The sequence below is a fragment of the Polypterus senegalus genome, chromosome 11, assembly GCF_016835505.1.
Source record: "Polypterus senegalus isolate Bchr_013 chromosome 11, ASM1683550v1, whole genome shotgun sequence".
Classification (NCBI taxonomy): Eukaryota; Metazoa; Chordata; class Cladistia; order Polypteriformes; family Polypteridae; genus Polypterus; species Polypterus senegalus.
The window spans coordinates 132,865,691-132,887,537 of NC_053164.1; the positions used below are offsets into that span (position 1 = coordinate 132,865,691).

Sequence of the window (21,847 nt, forward strand, 5' to 3'; positions counted from 1 at the left end):
TTTGAAATATCTGAATATCCCAAAGGCCAAAGCTTAATGGTAGGGATGAAAGTGGAGTTACCAAAAAGGAACACTATTTTTATATCGGCAGTATAATGTTTTATACCTAAACTTACATTTAAATTTTAATTGAATACAGGCTGTATTTAGATAATATCTTGTTCCACTGTAAGTATTTTAGGAGTTTTGTTGCGCCATTTGGCATGAATCAAGACTCTTTGAGAACGTTTGTTTCAGTTGTAGTCTTATTGTTTGTGTAAGTAAACCACTGAAAAGACAAAGTAAGTATTTCATGAAAATGTGTTGAAGGAGAAACCTATTTTCTTACCTGAAATGTTGGCAATGGGTCAGACTCAGTATTTCATAAATGATTGAAAGACATGATAAATCCAAATATATATAATTTAAAGATTCAGATAAAGTGAAGTTTAGCTAATAGACAATGATAATAAGTTGACAAGATGTGATATCTAACAACTAAGTTCTGTGTGTCAAATCACTCTGAGCAATCTAATTGGTCTATTTGGCTTTGGTGAAATGATGAGGAGAAAGTGAGAGTGTGAGACACCCAAGGAGGAATAAAGGTATATGAGGCATGTTGACAGCAAGTATAAAACTGGACATGAGGTGGGAAAAGCTCGAAAATAATGACAGAGTCTGAGAAGCAGGAGTTTCAGGAATTCGCAAGAGATGTTCACACACACAAATATAGAGTAAAGGCACTGAAGGTACATGTAGGGCAAGAAATATATTGGTAACAATACTACTTTCAGTAATCAATAACAAAACGTTCACTTGCTTATCACTTCATTTGCCAGAATTGACATCGGATTCCACAGTTTGCATACATCACAAGAATACTTGGTTAAGAATGTTAAATCATTGGAGAAAAAGATAAATGTATTTATTTTTAGAACACTTCCAGTTCAACTTTCTAGATCAAAAATACAGTGAGTCATAGGGATAAATGGCAGGATTGGATATCAAATAAATTGTAATCACTTCCTGATCAAAGTTTCAACTATAATATTAGACAAAATACATTAACTTAAAGCATAGTCACAGAAATATAAATAAAAACTGGGAAGTAATCCCTACAATGTTAGATAGACCTATTAGAAATTCTGTGTTTTCTACACTCAGCACATGAAAAGGCTGTTAAAATTTCACAGTTATTGTAGATGTTTAGTGTGACAAAATGTTTAGCTGCATTTCAAAAATAATTAAAGGTAAAGCCACACTTTGTTAAGTCTTATGAGTAGTGTTAAGAAAATGAGAGTCTTAAAAAAGAAAATCACATCATTTATACTGTAAAGGACACACATATATCTGATAATAACCTGGAATATTCATATACAGTAGACATACTGTTTAAAATAAAAGTAAAATATATACAGTATATATTTACACATTGAGAAAGCTAGCATTTGTAGTGATTAATTGCTAACAAATGTTAGACTTTTTGTATTAGTTTATTTAGTAAGTAACTACAGCTTTCCTTACACATAAATTGTGTATTCACTGGATTTTTAAGAAGCCATTATGTCTTATCTGCTCTGATGTTACGTGTCTGCAATAATCCGGCCCCTAGGCAGAGTACAACAGAATGAATATGAAACTTATACCTGCCTCTAATAAATGTCTGCAGCTCTTTAAGACTATAAATGCAATATAGCAAAACTAAAATGATGATGATATTAGAGTGGCTGTCTTCAGTTGTCCAGCTGGGGAACATGGACCAGGAATTAATCTGATTAATTTTAGGGAAAATATGTGAGCTGACATCTTCTGGCATCATATTTACTCATTTACTCTTTATTTCTTTTTTTTTTTTTTATTTATTAATTTTATTACAATCAATACATAGCAATCAAGTTTTTACAAAAAAAAAGAAATATGCTAAGAACAGATCGATCCCCACCCTTGAGAGAGAGAGCAAGCCAAACGGTGTAAAATTTAAGGCTTGTAAAAATACCTAAATCAACAAATTCTCTGTGCTTTATAAAATCATTTCAAAATATTACTGATTAGATCCTGCCATGTTTTGAAAAAGTCTGCACAGATCCTCTAACTGAGTATTTGATTTTTTCCAATTTTAAATAATATAACACATCAGTTTCCCACTGACTTAAAAGAGGAGAGTTTGGGTTCTTCCAGTTTATCAGAATAAGTCTGCGTGCCAACAGTGTAGTGAATGCAATCACAATTTGTTTGTCTTTCTCCACTTTAAGACCCTCTGGAAGAACCCCAAACACAGCTGTTAATGGGTTAGGAGGGATTGTGAGTCCAAGACTGTCTGAGAGGTAATTACAAATTTTTGTCCAGAATAATGTTAATTTGGAGCAGGCCCAGAACATGTGACCTAGTGAGGCTGGGGCTTGGTTGCAACGTTCGCAGGTTGGATCATGCCCTGGAAACATTTTGGAGAGTTTTAGTCGAGACAGATGTGCTCGATATATAATTTTGAGTTGTATAATTGTATGCTTTGCATATGGAGCTTGAGTGAATTCTCTGCATTGCTACTTTCCACTCCTTTTCTGATATATTAATTGAGAGGTCATTTTCCCAGTGTCCTCTTGGATCTTTGAAAGGAAGGGATTGTAAAAGGATTTTATATATTGTAGAGATGGAGTCTAACTCCTTGAAATTGAGCAATAATTTTTCCAGCGTGGATGAGGGTGCAAGATGAGGAAAATCTGGAAGGTTCTGTTTAACAAAGTTCCTGATTTGAAGATAGTGAAAGAAATTTGTAGCTGGAATGTTAAATTTGGAATGTAATTGTTCATAGGATGCAAAGACGTTGTCTATATAAAGATCTCTAAGCAAGTTAATTCCAAATTTTTCCAGATATTAAAACTGCATATGTTTGTGAGGGTTGAAAGAGGTGGTTCTTTTGCAGGGTGCCACAGAAAGAAGCTTCTCCGTCTTAAAATGCTTTCTACATTGGTTCCAGATTCTAAGTGAGTGGAGCACAATTGGGTTATTAGTGTATTGCCGATAACGTGTGTTTATTGGAGCACAAGGCAAGGAATACAAAGAAGTACTGCAGGATTTTACTTCTATTGCGGTCCATGCCTGTGTATGTTCTTCTATTTGTGTCCAGGTTCTTATCGACTGTATATTTGCCCAGTAATAAAACTGGAAGTTAGGTAGAGCCATGCCGCCTTCTGCCTTTTGTCTTTGTAGGGTCGCTCTTTTGATGCGTGGATGTTTAGAATTCCAAATAAATGAGGTTATTGTTGAATCTAATTGCTTAAAGAACGATTTATTAATGTATATTGGTATGTTTTGAAATAAAAAGGAGCTTAGGAAGAATATTCATCTTAACAGTGTTAATTCTTCCAGCTAGTGTGAGATGAAGGGTTGACCATCTATGCAAGTCTTGTTTAATTTTTTCCATGCAGACGACGAAATTTTGTTGATAAAGAGCTTTATGTTTACTTGTGATGTTTACCCCGAGGTATTTAAACTGTTCTGCAATGATAAAAGGAAGGGTGTCTAATCTAATATTATATGCTTGCGAATTCACCGGAAAGAGTACACTTTTATTCAGATTAATTCTGAGACCAGAGAGCTTTTGAAATTCTGTGAGTGCTGCTAAGACTGCAGGCACAGAATTTTCTGGGTCCGATATATACAGTACCATGTCATCTGCATATAATGAGATTTTCTGTTCCAGTCCTTCTCTGCTAATCCCCTTTATCTGATCAGTATTTCGACAATGTATTGCCAGTGGTTCAATGGCAATTGCAAACAGCAGTGGTGACAAAGGGCATTCTTGTCTTGTGCCACGCTCTAGTTTAAAGTAGTCTGAGCAAATGTTATTGATGCAAACTGAAGCTTCTGGGTTAGTATACAGTAATTTAATCCATGCACAAATGTTCGGGCCAAACCCAAACTTCTCCAAAATAGTAAAAAGGTATTTCCATTCAATCATGTCGAATGCTTTTTCTGCATCCAATGATAATAATATTTCTGGGGTGTTTGATTTAGTTGGTGAGTATATTACATTAAACAGGCGTCGAAGATTTGAAGATAAGTGTCGGCCCCTAATAAATCCAGTTTGGTCTTGTGATATTACTGAGGGGAGCACTTTCTCCATCCTTCTAGCTATGATTTTAGAGAGTATTTTAACGTCGTTATTCAGAAGTGAAATTGGTCTGTATGATGCACATTGTAATAAGTCCTTATTTTGTTTTGGAAAGACAGTGATTAGTGCTTGGCGAAAGGTTTGTGGAAGAGATTGGTTATCTCTGGCTTCTGTAAATGTTGCTAATAGGAGGGGAGCTAGCGGAGCGGAGAATTTCTTGTAAAACTCTGCAGGGTAGCCATCAGGGCCTGCTGCTTTTCCACCTTGGAGTGACTTTATAGCATCCAGTAATTCTGATAATGACAGAGGTTTATCGAGCTCCTCCACACTAATAGCGTCAATTTGTGGTATCTGTAATTTATCCAGAAATGCATTAGATTGTATATTGTCTTCTTTAAACTCAGTAGTATATAGGGATTTATAGTAGTCTCTAAAAGTGTACATTATATTTTTGTGTTCGATGATTTTATCTCCGTTCGTGTTAGTAATTACCGAGATTGCGCTATGCGCACTTCTTGCTTGTGAATTTGTTGCGCTAAAAGCTTATTAGCTTTCTCTCCATGTTCATAATAATGATGTCTGGATTTGTAAATTAGTTGTTCGGTTTCTTTAGTTGTCAAGAGGTTTAATTCTGAATGTAGAGCCTGCCTCCTCTTATGTAGAGTCTCGCTTGGTAGTCTGGCATGTTCTTCATCTATTTTAGTAATTTCGCTTTTATCTCTGCTACTTTCTTCGCTTCGGATTTATTTCTGTGGGAAAGATATGAGATAATCTGTCCTCTTAAGAAGGCCTTAAGAGTTTCCCAGAGTATTCCTGCAGAGATCTCAGGGGATGTATTTGTCTCTAGAAAGGGGCTTAGTAATTTCAGCTCCAAGATCATCGGAGCATGGTCTGAAATAACAATAGCATCGTATTTACAAGATTTAATCTTAGGCAAGAAGTTATTATCTATAAAGAAGTAATCAATCCTTGAGTAGCAATGATGTACTGGTGAGTAGAAAGAATATGTTCTTGAATTTGGGTTTAAAACCTCCAGGGATCTGATAAGTTGTGATCAGTTATAAACTTTGTAATTATCTTTGCGGTGTTAGTTGCCGTTCCCCCTGTGGAGGAAGTCTTATCTAAAAGTGGATTTAGAACACAATTAAAGTCCCCAGCCATTATAAGTTTATGAGTGTTCAGATTGGGAATGGATGCAAATAAATTTTGTATAAATTCCTTATCATCAACATTAGGTGCATAAACATTTATCAAAATCATTTTACAGTTAGATAAGTCTCCCATGACCATCACATATCTCCCTTCAGGATCCAATACTACATCTGATGCTACAAATGGTACTGTTCTATGTATGAGAATTCCCACCCCTCTAGTTTTCTTTGTAAAACTAGAATGGAACATTTGGCCAGTCCAGTCTTTTGCAGCGGAACTGATCCTTACTTAGTAAGTGGGTTTCCTGTAAAAATACTATTTTAGCATTTAGACCTGTTAGGTGAGAAAGTACTTTCTTTCTCTTTAATTCGTGATTCAGGCCTTTAACATTCCAGCTTACGAAGTTAACTGTCCCATCATGGAGACACTGATTCTGAGTTTTTGGTGTCATATTATAGTCTTAACTGGAAGTGAAATAGTTTAGGTCTTAATTTCCTATTCCCCCAAGAGTTGTTGCCATGCAGCTTATTATTACGTTGATAGTTATAATTATAAAGATTGAGATGATAGATTAGATATAGATCAAGCCTGCTCTCTTTCTCTTCCCCTTAACCCCCACCCTCCCTTTTTGCCTCCCCAGGTGAGGCTAAAACCCACTTCATGCAGTCCCAGTCCTCTGACATACCCAGAGACAGAGCACGTCCAAAGCACATCAAGCCCCCATGCAGTGGCGCTTTAAGGTTAAAAGATAGAGATATCTGTTACCAATATAGTCTTTAAAAGAGGAAAAGAAAAAAAAAAGAAAAGAATTTTGCACTTAATATATATATATATATATATATATATATATATATATATATATCTTCATCAATTTTAGTGCATTAAGATGATATCCCCAGATAATAAACCCAGGTGATGGTGTTAAAGATGTGTCCAAAACAAGCATAACAAGTCTTAATGCAGTAATAGCAATAACAGCAAACCAAGGGTATGATATTGAACAGTCTCATTTAGGGTACACATGAAATAATTAGAAAAGAAAAAAGGAGGAAAACGTAATTAAGCACAATAAAACATAAACATTTAGCCCTAGTAATACTAAGTAATGATAAGTAATAAGTAAGTAATAATAATATAAGAATATGAGAATATATGCTGATAAAAACCCGTATTTTAAAACAAATAGATCAGACAGTAGATTATTAATCCTAGCTTTATCATTTACCGCCATGACTCACAATTATGTATCAGAATAGTCCCGGGATCAGCTTTCTTAACTTCATTTTCTGCCTCCTCCTTGCTAGCGAAAACATAGAAATGACCCTGCCATTCCACTTTCAGTTTTGCGGATACAGGAGGCCGTATTTGACATTGGCTTGCCGTAGCCGCTGTTTAATATTATAGAAGGCGGCGTTTGATAGCTGTTGCTGGAGAGAAGTCAGGGAAGACGCGAATGTGGCAATCTTCATATATAATATCTTCCTTTTTTTTCCTGAGGAGTTCCATCACCTCTAACTTAAATGATAATCGTTCAAAACGAACTATAAAAGATCTTGGTCGGGTCTGACGGTGTTTGATCAGCGTCGCGTAAGCCGCTGCTATCTCAGATTCTGCTTTAAAGTCGCCCCGATTATTTTAGAAAAAGTTCAGTTGCGAATTTCACGGGTTTAAACTTTCGATTCTCCGGCAGCCTTCAATTCTGACATTATACCTTCTATTCCCATCTTCTAAAGCAGCCAGTCTGTCTCCAAGTTTTTCTCCGAGTTTTTTACATTCCAAACTGACATTTACTGCTCTTTCCTCGGCACTGGCAGCTAGATGTTCGGCTATTTCGATCCGATTCGTGAATGTCTCACTAAGATGCTCCAATCGATCAGCAAGCGTGCTCAGTTTAACCGAGTTTTTCTCAATGCGCTCTTCAATTTTACCCAGCACCTGTCGAAGTTCAAGTTGTACTTCTTGACGCAGCCTTTCATTTGCCTGTTGGATTTCCTGTTTTAATTCCTGTTTCAGTCTCTCAAGTGCCTTTGCGTTGCTTTCTCATTAGCCTTCTCGCTTTTCTTTATATCTTGCGTGAGCTCAGCGAGCAACACTTTCAGTTCAGATAGCTCAAATGTGCCTTCTTGTGCCGTAGATGAAGCAGCAGACTCTGCTGAAGCCGGTGTCCCCGCTGCTGCAGTCCCGCGTAATTGCGTAACTGAAGCCGCGGACCTCCCGGCCTTTTCCAGTTTCAGGTAATCCTCTCCAATCGGCGAGCTATCCACATCTGCACTCACGATCGCACCTTCGCTCCCCTTTTCGCTCTCAGCCGGCGACGATGTAGCGGACCGTGGTCCCGAGGAGTCTGTACTTTCACCCATCTGATCCAGGTCTGTCTCTGAGAGGCCGTATCTCGAACTAGGGCTTGCAGATCGCAGCTTGGATGTAGCTTTAGTCTTCGATTCTTTCGACCCCCTTCTTGTTGGCCATGTTTTTATGTGTTTACATATACTGTAGCGGTCCCTCTCGGGTTGAATAAATACAGGATATCTCAGAATAATAAGCAAATAATATGAAAAATAGCACCACTGCTAGCGGAGCTCCACTTCAGATGTCCATCTCTCGCATCGGACGAGACCAATACTCTTTATTTCTAGCTTGTCCATGTGTTCAGTGATACTGAAGTGCTAATCGCAGACCTGAATTCCTGTTAAACCGGAATATCAGGCTAATTATCCATCTATTTATTTATTCTCTAATACACGCATCCTCTAATGTTCACAGGGAGCCAGTGCCTATCCTGGTATCATCATGTATAAATCAACCCTAGACAGGTGTCCATTGCAGTACTACACACAATGCTTTAGTCATGCCTAGCAATCAATTTTGACACAAATATGCATTGTATAGTCAAATCATGGAAGGCATAATTGTCAAATCTGACTCCTGCACATGACTGATAGTTTTATTTTATGAAATTATAAGAATCGTGTGACTAATGTAATACAAATTGCACAAGCCAGGCAGAAAAAGTGATGAAGCTGATTGACTCTTCAGTGTACCATCTTCATTTCTGACATTTTTTGTAAATAAAGGTAAAATTTATCCTTACAAATTAGCAAATGCCTTTGTAATCCAAATACTGATGTGTGTAAGACCTGCAATAAACGGTTACTTGGACTAAACTTCTGGTTGATCTATGCATTGTGTTAATTAACTCCATAAATATTTTTAAGGAAATACAGTATCTTACGTGGCCTTACACTGTTTCCATATAAATGTTTGGGCACCAACTAAGTCGGCTTGTTTAATCAAAAGAACAGATATAAATGGTGTATATAAACCAGAAAAACACCTTTCAGGTCTGGATTGGAGCTCCATCTCTGACAAGTATCAGTCCACAATGAGATACCACTTTTTGTGCGCAACTCAAAAATGTAGTCCTCCAATCAGAAGAGGCGGAGTCAGTTGTCTTCACTGGGCATTTTCTCTGTGCTATGCGAACAGAAAGGGATGATACAGTTAACAAAAGTGCGCCCCCTTGTTTCAGGGTGTATTGCTCACCAAGGATGAGCCAGGAGGGTGATTCTAAGATGTGCATATGTGATGCTCGTTTAAAATATTTCAGTCTTTATTCATATTGAACCTTTCAAGAAGAACAAATAACTTATTAATTGATTTATTGGTCTGTTTTCCTGCATTATGTTGTGTTTTATTTAAAATCTATGCTCATTATGAAGGAAATTTTAGATTTTGTTTTCTTCCCTCTAACATCTTCCTGTCTGGGCCAAAATAGATTTTTTTTTTCATTTGTTATCTTGCAAATGAACATTTTCTCTGCCTGGTGAAGCATTGCCTTCTGTTGCTGTAGCCAGCAGAACACCAACACAAATAGAAAAAAAAATGTAACTTTAGGTATAGGACGTGTTCCTAATCACTGTATTTACTCTACTAAACTTTTTAATACAGTGTTCAGCTTTATGCAAGTGCACTTCTTTAAATCTTCAGAATGGTTAATTTTCCTTCATTTTACATGAGATGGATAACATAAAGTAGATCTTTGGGGATTTTCAGTAATAAACAGTAACATAAAAGACATAGGTGTTGTTTACATACAACTGATTTGTCATTGATATAAACTGAAAAGTATTAAAAATGTCAAGTATGTTTTCAAGAAGTAGCTTTTAAAAATGAGTGATGAGCTGTTTGATGTACCTATTTCATATTTTACTTCCATTTTCTTCTATGCTATTCTAAAGAGGTTAAGGCATTTAATAGAATGAAAGAGTATATGCTCAAGGTTACATGAATGAAATGTGTCATAAGAAGCATGACACTGAGAGACATGTATTTTTGCACTTGTGAATATTCTCGAGCTGATTTTTATTTCATATATGATGTTCTCAGTCCAAAGAGGATAAGACAAATGATAGAAGCAAAAATGGGCCTAGGGATACTGTGTTACAGATAAAAATTAACTAAGCTGTTAACATTGGTTTTATTTGTAAATGTGAAAACTAAGAACAAGAAAGAAACCAGTGTATTTCAATTTTTCTTTGTTTTTTGTTTTCATTATATAGGGCTCCTGGTTGGGGGAGGTCACCTGATAATCCTATTACTATTTTCCTGGATTCTCCTCTGCCTGTGTCGCACTGAGCGGCCATGCCCACGAAATTGTCGATGTGATGGAAAGATAGCATACTGCGAGTCTAATGCCTTTCGTGATGTGCCCCAGAACTTGTCCACAGGCTGCCAAGGTTTGTCTCTTCGCTACAACAGCCTTCAAAGACTAAAGGCAGGACAATTCTCTGGACTTAATCAGCTTATATGGCTGTACCTGGATCATAATTATATAACTGTTGTGGATGGTAATGCTTTTCAAGGCATACGCAGGCTAAAGGAACTAATTTTGAGCTCCAATAAAATCTCACAGCTTCACAACCAAACTTTCCACTTTGTTCCTAACCTTCGGAACCTGGATCTGTCCTATAACAAACTGCAAGAATTGCAACCAGAGCAATTTCGAGGTCTACGTAAACTGCTAAGTCTACACTTACGGTCCAACTCACTCAAGTCAATGCCAATGCGTTTGTTTCAAGACTGTCGAAACTTAGAATTTCTGGACCTAGGCTACAACCGGCTACGCAGCTTGACACGCAATGCTTTTGTTGGATTGCTGAAGTTGACTGAGCTTCATCTTGAACACAATCAGTTCTCCAAAATCAACTTTGCACACTTCCCACGCCTCTCAAATTTACGAGCACTCTATCTGCAGTGGAATCGTATTCGTTCCATCGTCCAAGGGGTTTCATGGACATGGACCTCCTTGCAGAAGCTTGATCTATCTGGAAATGATATCCAAATCATTGAGGCTAGCATCTTCCAGTGCTTACCTAACCTTCAGACACTCAATTTGGACTCTAATAAGCTTAGCAATATCTCACAGGAAGCAGTCAGTGCCTGGATATCCTTGACCACCATAAGTTTGGCTGGCAATGTCTGGGACTGCAGTTACAACATTTGCCCACTTGTGACTTGGTTAAAAAATTTTAAGGGAAATAAGGAATCTACCATGATTTGTGCTGGGCCTAAACATGTTCAAGGAGAAAAGGTTATGGATGCTGTAAACAATTATAGCATTTGTAAGACTCCTGCTATAACAGAAACACCACCTCCACTTTCCCAATCTTCTTCAAAGCCCAAATCGCTTCCCAGGATGACTCCACCAAATCTCGAAGCAGATGAGCTGCTGAGACCTTCTTCTCGCCCCACAGTTTCTAGTGCTCATACCACAGCTCCAGAGACAGAATTTGAACATGTGTCCTTTCATAAGATTATAGCTGGGAGTGTGGCCCTATTTCTTTCTGTGGCAATGATTTTGCTGGTGATCTATGTATCTTGGAAACGTTATCCAAGCAGTATGAAGCAGTTGCAGCAGCACTCACTGGTCCGCAAACGCAGAAAAAAGGCGCGAGAGACTGAACGCACCCTTAACTCCCCTTTGCAGGAGTATTATGTGGACTACAAACCCACGAACTCTGAGACCGTGGATGTATTGGTCAATGGGACAGGACCCTGCACCTACACTATTTCAGGCTCCAGGGAATGCGAGGTATGATCCACCATCCTCCTAAAACATTTCTACTGCTGACAATGAGAGGTAAATCATCCAGTGCTTTTCAAAAGGAGATTTCTAGTGATTAAACCAAACGAGAAAAATACATAAGATGCAAGAATTATATTTCTATTTGCATACAGGGGTTACTAAAACACTTTAATTGGAATACGCTGAAACTTAACAGAACATCTAGCGAATTAGTGTGATTTGACTACAAGGTGGACCGGCTTCAGTTAATTAGTTACAGCACAAGTAAATACATGCTGTTTAAGAGACGGCAACATTAACACCTGCTATTTTATGTTTTGCCATAATTTGCAGCAATACTTCCTCACTGTTGTATTTTGTTAGCTGCAATATCTATTTTTATAAAAAAAGGTTAAATATCTAGAATATTTAGATGTAAAAACACTAATGCTGTGAAGTAAGTTAGCAATCTTTATTGCTTTCTTTCTGTAAATATATTATAATATTGCATCTTATTAATTCAGTACCTTCTCTCCTCATTACCGATAAAGCAGAACAGCAGCCTTTTCCTTAAAGGCAATGTTACTTCTCAGCTCATGAACTGGCAGTGCTACCTGCCTTTTTTATCAAACTGATGTTCGTTGCGTTTCTTTATTAACTACAGATGTCCATTTTGTGTTCTCTGACTTTGATCAATTGACATTTTTTCACTAGCAGCTGTTAGTTTCAAACAGGATCTGAAAAGGATTGTATTAATAGTGTTTTTTTCTTAGCTAAATAAATGAGTGTTATGTAGAGAAGAATTAAAACCTATTATCAAATAATACTTTATTAGCTTAGTTAAGATACAGTATATACACTGTATGTGAAGAAGTTTTATGGTGAACGGGATGATAGAATGAACTGCAAACTATTTGCCAGTTGAGTATATCTGGAATGTAATTCTTTCTGGAGAGTCTACTGTCAAGCAAAGAAAGAAATACAATTGTGATGCATTTTTTCTGATAACCGTACTATAGGGTGTTCAAATCGGTATGTGGCATGCTCGTCAACTAAAGGAACAGAGTCAGAAAACATAAGAGTTCTATAGAAAATGCAATCATCAAGAGTTAGAATGTATTCTAATTTCTTCAACCATGGCCTTCAATTGATGTTCCTAATAGCATCAGATGAACTGGGATAGATGGCAATGGGATGGATAATAGAAGGCAATGAGCAGACACAATTCATATAGTTAAGTTTACGCTGCTCCCAAAGATGCTTTTAAACTTTGTGTATCACACGTAATGAAAGCATAATAAGCACATGGCTTTGAGAGCCCTTGACATTGTATAAGCTGCACAATGCTCTATATATAGTATTCTCTGTAAACGCTACAATATTCCAATACTCTAAGTTAAGCATTTTAGGTTTCATAGTAGCTTCCAGGAGAGGGAAACCTCTCCACATTGAAATCTCAAAAATGTTACTTTGATATATTAAAAACATGAACCACAGAGAATGTTGAAACAACCACACTGCTTTTAGGCCTGCTGGATGCTTTCTCAGTGTTTGGTGAAAATTACAATTTGGCCAGTTTCCTATATCTCTTCTGAAATATGAATTGCACGGAAAGCTGGGAAAAGCAATGTTACTGAAAATAAGCCAAAAACAGACTGTATTTATGTTTTTACTATTATTGTACATTCACAATATGCTACAAAAATATTGTGAAAAGTCTGATAAATCTAACAGAGATGCTGAGATAGTAAATTAGATGTGCATACATATTGTATGTGCAATTCCAGGTATGTAAAAAAAAACTGGTGAAATTAGATATTCAAAATAGCATTACATATGGAATAAAGTCTAATTCTTTAAGAAAATGTTTGTCATATTATAACAGTTTTACACAATTTCTAGCTCTTATTACAAACTTTACCCTGTACCTAAGATTTACTGATCTCCTAAATTTTAAACACAACTCATCTTTGTGATGATCGAAGAATATCTAAAGAAAATATTGTGAAACTTATACATCTGGGTGAAAATATCAAATATTAAAAATGTTAATAGTAGTTAAATAACAAATATTAAAGCATGCATACCAGTGACATAGATTAAAGCACCTCTTAATCAACAGATATAATTACTGAGGCAGGTATTTATATAACTTAAAAAAAATAGTGAATTAATTGCTGCCGGATGTACTGCTAATATTTCATATTTGTTGATTAAAACTTTTTTTATGTCTGATTTGAATGATTGGAGCTACAGACTATAAGGCTAGCATATAAATGCAGTTCATATGTAGTGATAATCCACAAATTAGATATTTCATGACAGAAAAATACTTTTTACTTTGTCAAAATAATAATCATTTCATATAAACACACATAAGTGCTGAATAAAGAAGGAAAGCTGGAATGTTGAGAGAATAAGAAAATAAATGCACTAGCGGAATTAATTTTCATCTAATTTCATTATGGAGTCTCTGCATAAATTTCCTTGGGTCATGTTTTTCAACATTTTTATATCAAATATATTTATATTACTATAACAAAAGGATCACCCCCTGCAGAGGGGCTTATCTTATCCTATTTAGTTCTAATCTTGAAATTCTAATTAAGATGATAACCATTTAATTTAGATCTATTTTTAAATTTCAGCAGCACATTTATGATGACTTTTTAAGTCTATAGAATACAAAATCTCACATACATATACAGTATATGCACAGACTGCGGTGAGCTGGCACCCTGCCCGGGATTTGTTCCTGCCTTGCGCCCTGTGTTGGCTGGGATTGGCCCCAGCAGATCCCCGTGACCCTGTGTTAAGATAAAGCCGGTTGGATAGATGGATATATGCAGTATATACACTCACCTAAAGGATTATTAGGAACACCATACTAATTAGGAGTTTGACTCCCTTTCGCCTTCAGAACTGCCTTAATTCTACGTGGCATTGATTCAGCAAGGTGCTGAAAGCATTCTTTAGAAATGTTGGCCCATATTGATAGGATAGCATCTTGCAGTTGATGGAGATTTGTGGGATGCACATCCAGGGCACAAAGCTCCCGTTCCACCACATCCCAAAGATGCTCTATTGGGTTGAGATCTGGTGACTGTGGGGGCCATTTTAGTACAGTGAACTCATTGTCATGTTCAAGAAACCAATTTGAAATGATTCGAGCTTTGTGACATGGTGCATTATCCTGCTGGAAGTAGCCATCAGAGGATGGGTACATGGTGGTCATGAAGGGATGGACATGGTCAAAAACAATGCTCAGGTAGCCCGTGGCATTTAAACGATGCCCAACTGGCACTAAGGGGCCTAAAGTGTGCCACAAAAACATCCCCCACACCATTACACCACCACCACCAGCCTGCACAGTGGTAACAAGGCATGATGGATCCATGTTCTCATTCTGTTTACGCCAAATTCTGACTCTACTATTTGAATGTCTCAACAGAAATCGAGACTCATCAGACCAGGCAACATTTTTCCAGTCTTCAACTGCCCAATTTTGGTGAGCTCGTGCAAATTGTAGCCTCTTTTTCCTATTTGTAGTGGAGATGAGTGGTACCCAGTGCGGTCTTCTGCTGTTGTAGCCCATCCGCCTCAAGGTTGTGCGTGTTGTGGCTTCACAAATGCTTTGCTGCATACCTCGGTTGTAACGAGTGGTTATTTCAGTCAAAGTTGCTCTTCTATCAGCTTGAATCAGTCGGCCCATTCTCCTCTGACCTCTAGCATCAACAAGGCATTTTCGCCCACAGAACTGCCGCATACTGGATGTTTTTCCCTTTTCACACCATTCTTTGTAAACCCTAGAAATGGTTGTGCGTGAAAATCCCAGTAACTGAGCAGATTGTGAATTACTCAGACCGGCCCGTCTGGCACCAACAACCATGCCACGCTCAAAATTGCTTAAATCACCTTTCTTTCCCATTCTGACATTCAGTTTGGAGTTCAGGAGATTGTCTTGACCAGGAGCACACCCCTAAATGCATTGAAGCAACTGCCATGTGATTGGTTGATTAGATAATTGCATCAATGAGAAATTGAACAGGTGTTCCTAATAATCCTTTAGGTGAGTGTATAGTATATGTAGTATTTTTTATATTTTTGAATATCACATTTTTAAAAATTGCTTTGCAAAGATCATCAATCATCAGATGTTCACAATAAAACAGAAAGGAAATATTACAGATTAACTTTGTTTATTGCCACAACTGGAGTATTCAAATCTTCTAAAGCCAGCTGAAACCAATGCAAATAATTTTTATTGTAATAACAACAAGTTGTAAATGAGGCTTTGTGTAATTTTACTGTACAGATTACAAAGGTGGAATATTTCAGGGGTAAGCCAACTATAAAGATGAAGCAGCATTTTCTATCTACAATGCTTGGAGCTCATCTAATCTCAGTGCTTCACATTTCTTCCATCATATCCTGCAGCTCATTTTTCCACTTGCTTGAAATGCTGTAGCATTAATATTGAAGTATTCTGAATTTATTTAAGCATAATTTTTTTATTTCTCTAAATCTTTCCACTATTATTATCAAACGTTTTAATTTATTTCTACAGTAGAAGTATGGTGTTTGGACTTTGTTTTCAACATGTGGATGTAGAGAAGCTGAAACAGTAATATACAGTAAATGATGTTAATTTTGGAAATATTTTGTTAAACCTTTTCAGCTGTAACGTTTGATGTGTAACATATTGTACTCTCGCAGAAGTGGGATGGTGGTGCAGTAGTAGTACTGCTGCCTTATAACGGGGTGCTCCCTGTGTCAAGTTTTCAGGTTCTCTTCATGTCTGCATAGGTTCCCTCTGGGTGCTCCTGTTTCAACCTACAGTCCAAAGACATGCAGGTTAGGTGGACTGACTATTCTTATTGACATTGAGTGGGGATGTTCACACTGCGATGGATTGTCACCCTTGACAGGGATTGTTCCTGTGTTGCTGGAATAGGCTGCAGCTTCCCAGTGCTCCTGATCTGGATAAGAAGGTTTGGAAAATAGACAGATGCTTAAACTAATATTTATATTTCGGCAAATTCCTACTCAGTCTTAGTATGTGTAAGCAATCACTGGGAAATAATTTGTTAAGCTTGCCACTAGATATCAACAGCTATGTACTTGCTTACTAAAATGGAGTGATGAAAATTTATACAAACAGAATGGCTTAGTAATTGTCAGACATCTGATTTTAACTCCAAATATAAAAAAGTGAACTTTTTTATTAATAAGATGTTTCATTTCAAAGGAAACTGTTTGAAATGTGTGATTAATTAAAATAAATGTAACTGTAATACACAACCCAAAAATATAATATTTTATTCCAGTTCACAACAGATCGTGTGCTTAATCAATATTTCTTTGAGGATTTTTTCTGCCAGTGGCACTTATTGACCAGTTTTGAACATTCAGCACCAGTCACACAAGGAGTTCCTCGGGGCTCTGTCCTCGGGGCTCTGTCCTTGGCCCTCTTCTCTTCTGTATTTATATTCTTCCCCTTGGCCATATTATTCGTAGCTATGGACAGGGTTTTTATGCAGATGATACTCAACTCTACTTCAATGTTAAAAGTGGAACTTCATTAGAGCTTTCTCAGGTCACAACCTGCCTTAGTGAAATTAAAGCCTGGATGGAGCAGAACTCTTTAAAATTAAATTGCAACAAAACTGGACTCCTTCAAATTGGGACTAAAATGCAACTTAATAAAATGAGCTCCTTCCCAGTCAATCTTGGCGGTGATCTCATCTACTGCAAAGAATCTTGGTGTCATTTTAGATTCCTTCCTTTCTTACTCCGCCCACATAAATCACATTAAGAAACTTTCTTACTTCCATCTCCGTAACATATCCCGTGTTCTCTCCTTCCTCTCCTTTTCTAATGCTGAGAAACTTGTCTATGCTTTTATCACATCGCGCATAGATTATTGTAACTCGCTGCTGGCAGGTGCCTCTTCTAATCTTATATCACAGCTCCAACTTATTCAAAACTCGGCTGCAAGAGTCCTTACTCGAACCAGCAGCAGCGAGCACATCACACCCATCCTGCTCCGTCTTCACTGGCTCCCTGTGTTTTACAGAATCGAATATAAAATCCTACTAATAACCTACAAAGCCTTAAATAACCTTGCGCCAAACTACATCAGTGACCATCTCCATCACTATGTGCCTGCCCGCTCACTAAGGTCCTCTGGCAATCTTGTTGTGCCCCACACTAATCTACACTCCATGGGTGACAGGACCTTCAGCTGTATAGCGCCCAGACTCTGGAATGACCTACCGAAATTAATCAGGTCAGCTGACTCCATGAATCCTTTTAAACAACCACCCAAATTCATCTGTTCAGGAAGGCTTTTAGCTCTACTTGACTTCATTCCCCTTCTCTCAGTTTACCTCTATGTCAAGATGCTCATGTAACCTGTATGTGTGTGTGCTAGACAATCAATTATGCTGTCTGTTAAGCTTTCTCTGAATTTACTGTCTTAATCTTCTTTATTTATTTATTTGGTTTGTACTATGCTATATACTGTATACCCTGCCGTTCTTTCTTATATTCTTTAAGTGCCTTGAGCATGGGAAAGGCGCTATATAAATAAAATGTATTATTATTATTATTATTATTATTATTATTATTATTATTATTATTCTGTATCAGTCCTTTTGCATATACTTCAATCCAGTGAAACCCTGTCATTGTGTTATTTTGGCAGCTTTTTATCATTTCTGCAGTAAGTTACAGTAATGGCACATTGTTGTCCTCTGCTGTATAAGACAGGCAGAGCAGTGAAGGTCTTGGTAAAAGTCTTGTGAATTGACAAGCCAAATAAATATACAACTTAATAATGACAAAAAAAGAGTTTTATTTATCTTTATGTAGATTTGATTTCTGCATATGTTTTTAAAAAAAGTTTGGTGGCATTATTGGCACTCCAGCCACTGTAAAAAAAAAACTTGCATTGTTCCACTCCATTCAAATCAGTGTGGTGCTGAGGTGCCACCCATTGCACGGCTGCGCTCGGGTTCTACTTTGGGATCCTGTGGTGGTTCGTTGTGTGGTGGGTGGAGCAACGTGCTGTATCAGTGCATGCTCTCAATCGAATTACAAATAAATTAGGGAGACACAAAATGCATTTCAATATTCAGTCCATCAAGGAGTAGAAGAGGTGAGAATGATTTCAGGGTTTTCTATAAGAAATACCCTAGTAAGAAAGTGGGTGGACAGCAGTCTACAATGAATTCATGGTAATGTGCACAATGGCATGAATAGGAGAATCAAAAAAGAAAAAAACAAACATAATTTTAATGGGGAAAGCATAGAACCAACTAGCAGATTATCGACTCTGTAAGATTTAATCAAGTAGCGGGAGGGACAGAGGCACAATGGTTAGTACTACTCCCAAAAGGATACAGTCATGTGGGTTTGAACCTTGTGCCTGGTGTCCCTCTGTGGTCTTTAAATATCTTCACCATAATTGGTGTATCTCCTCCCAAATTTTGGAGACAAGCTTTTTTGGTTATTTGGCTCATTGTGCATGACAGTGTCGGTGTGCAAGTGACTGAGCTTTGAGGTGAAGTGCACTGGTATTCTGTCCAGGATTGGGTTAGGGTTAGGGTTTTTTTTTTTGTTCTATGATTTAATTTCAGAGTACATTGAGAGGGGTGATGATTCTTGGCCCAGGCAAGCTTCTTTGTTATTTTCCAGTTTTGGCAATGGCTTTCTTACTAACTCTAAACTTTTTAAACCCGCAACTTAAAGCATATTTTTCATAGATGAAGAAAAGATGAAAGACGCACTTGTGTACTTCAATCAATGCCATGTGAGACACCTATCATGCAAAGCTGTTGACTATCAGAAACTTGTTGTCCGATTCTGTCCCGACTTTGTGTCTGCCACAGCTCCTGTGAAAGTTTCCAAGTTCATTTTGAAAGAGTAGGGATTCTAAGCAATTTCAAAGAAATACCTACTTTTTAAAGGGTTATAATAGTGTGCCTGTCTCCCTTTGGTTTTTCTCACCATTATGAAAGAAATATGTAGTGTGATATTGTTGAACTACATCAAATTATTATCTTCAGTGGCCATTTTTGGTTGAAAAAATGTTCCTTATACTGAAATTTACATTTTGTTAAAACAAAATCTGTTAAACATGATGTTGTATAAGTATTTATCTAGGCTCACTAAAAGTATTCTGAAAACTTCGGTATTCGCTTTAGTGGGATTTGATCTGAATACAATACAAAGTTGATTGACTAACTCACTCACTCATCAACACACTACTTCGTGTCTAGTTAAAAAGTACATCTAGTACATCTAGGCGAGTAGATATCTTCTAAGATAGGACATTTCAGTATAACATTTGTAGCCACTAGGGGACGCTCTGCCACCACAACCCAGACACAGACAGGCAGGAGACAAGTTTGCCACACACCACACGTTTATTTAGAGCTTCCTTCTACACAATGCCAGTCGCAGCACCGCACCAACACCATTCGGTCCCTTTTTGCCAGTCCTTCTCCCTTCACTCCTCTTCAGGCTTTGTTCTTTCCTCCTGACTCTCACCCCCATGGAGTGAGGCTGCTCCTTTTTATAAGGCACCTGGATGGACTCCAGGTGTCTAACGAGCTTCTTCCGGCCACATTTCCGGGTGTGGTGGAAGAGTGACCAAATAAGGCCCTGGAAAGGTCCATGGCCCCACTGAAAACCAAGGGGGCTGCCCTCTATCGGCACAGGCAAGAAACTGTCCCAGCAATCCTTTTTCCCCAGGTCCTTCCATAGTTTGGGCGTTCTGGCCAGGCAAGGGTCCCGGCCATCCGCCACACAGTAAACTAAATTCCCCAAAATCTCAAAAATTGTTTGACTCATTTGATTGAAATTTGGTGATGTTATAGAAAAAAAGATAATGCTATTTTTTTATTATTATATAAGAATTTCACATTATTTGCACTGATTACCTGGTTTAATTCAAAAGAATACACTTTTCTGTAAAATTGTGTGATGCAATGACCATCAGCAAAAGCCAAGTCCCTAAAAAAAGCAGGAAATGATCTAATGCAGGAGTGTCTTACTCATGGACAATTGTATCTGGCATGTTGAAGAGTAAGCAGCTCCAGTGACCTAATGATATAATTTTATTACTTATTTGACTTGTGCCATTTTCAGATACAGAAAAGCATTTAACACTAGTTAGTTAAACAGATCTTCTGATAAACCTGATTAACTGATAGCACTACTGTATAACTGACACCTACTGTCTTATAACATTTCCCAGGTAAAGCCGGGTAACACAGCTAGTTTTATTTAAATTCCATTTTCTGATTTTTTCAGCAGATATGCAGGGACTTGAACTCCTCGGACAACATTCTTTTTTGAATGTGTACCTGTCCCAAATTACTACACAAATAGTTACATATAAACATTATACGTAAAATATTAAAATATATTGTAGTTATCATTCTATTGGAGAAATGTGTTATCTTATGTTGTTGTAGAGCATTTTCTTTAAATGCAGGATATTTTTCTTTTAATTTCACATGTAATCACAAAGAACAATGCAAGAGACAAATGTAACCATGAACTGCTCATTTAAAACAGGGTATCTGTCACCATAATTTAGTTTTTCTGCCTTGTTGGCATTAGTGATGACTTAACCCTATGGAGTTTGCTTCACTGTGAGCTTGGCAAAATCACAGAAATGTATGGGATGTTTGCTGAACTCTACGGAATGTATTGAAGACAATAGGGTAGGAGGAATTAAATTAGTTTTGAGTGGCTTATAATGGTGTAGTTGTGTTTCAGTTATTCCTGAGGGACAGAGAAGCATCTGCCAACTATGCTGGACTGAATACTGTGGCCAAAATGTTTTCTGAGCGTGAGGCAGAAATGCTAACCACTGTGCCGCAGTTCTCAAACAACAAAAAATGCAAACAGAAGGATAACTGCAAACAAATGTCCACAAACTAACAAGTAAAAAATATATATCATTGGAGTCATATTGTGATATTCCAATGTTGCTGGCACACATAAGAAGTGCTATGTAGTGGTGGTGAGGGGCTGGCCCATTCCATTATTTGAAGTTGCAACGCCAGGTGCAATATTTTTATATTTCTAAACTCTGTGCAGAGACTTAGCACATGGCTAATTATGCATGCAAAATGGCCATGTGGCAATACCCATAGGGATCAATGTTGTACTGTAGGGCTTGTCTGGTGGTAGTACTCATAATATTCTCATTATAGTCAGTAAATATACCATTTATTAAACATACTGTAAGATTTTTCTTAGCACATACAGTGGTGGAAGGCTGGAGTACTGATCTATTCATGACATCAAGCATCCCCAAAGCAACTTAACATTGATCTTACACTATGCAGCATGAAAATTCAGCACATTGCTGCTTACATACGGGCCTTGCAAAGCATCACAGGGCAGTGCAAAAAAAAGCTATCTAAGCCAGTCGCATGGAAAATTAAGAGGAAAATGTTTGGTGAACAAGGTCACTTGCGAGTGCAGCAAATTTGCTGTAAAAAATGCTTTGTTCTTGTTCTGAT

At 37.4% G+C, this 21,847-nt stretch overlaps 1 protein-coding gene across 2 annotated transcripts in view; it reads left to right on the forward strand.

Moving 5' to 3' along the window:
• LOC120539527 (leucine-rich repeat transmembrane neuronal protein 4-like) overlaps positions 1-21,847 on the forward strand; it is a 225,552-nt gene that overhangs the window by 47,137 nt on the left and 156,568 nt on the right. Inside the window, exon 2 of one of the 2 annotated variants that reach the window (XM_039769669.1) lies at positions 9,802-11,333. In XM_039769669.1, coding sequence (XP_039625603.1) covers positions 9,802-11,333 — 1,532 coding nt within the window. Of the gene's footprint in view, positions 1-9,801; positions 11,382-21,847 lie in introns of both variants that reach the window. The other variant, XM_039769670.1, reaches the window with a different exon arrangement.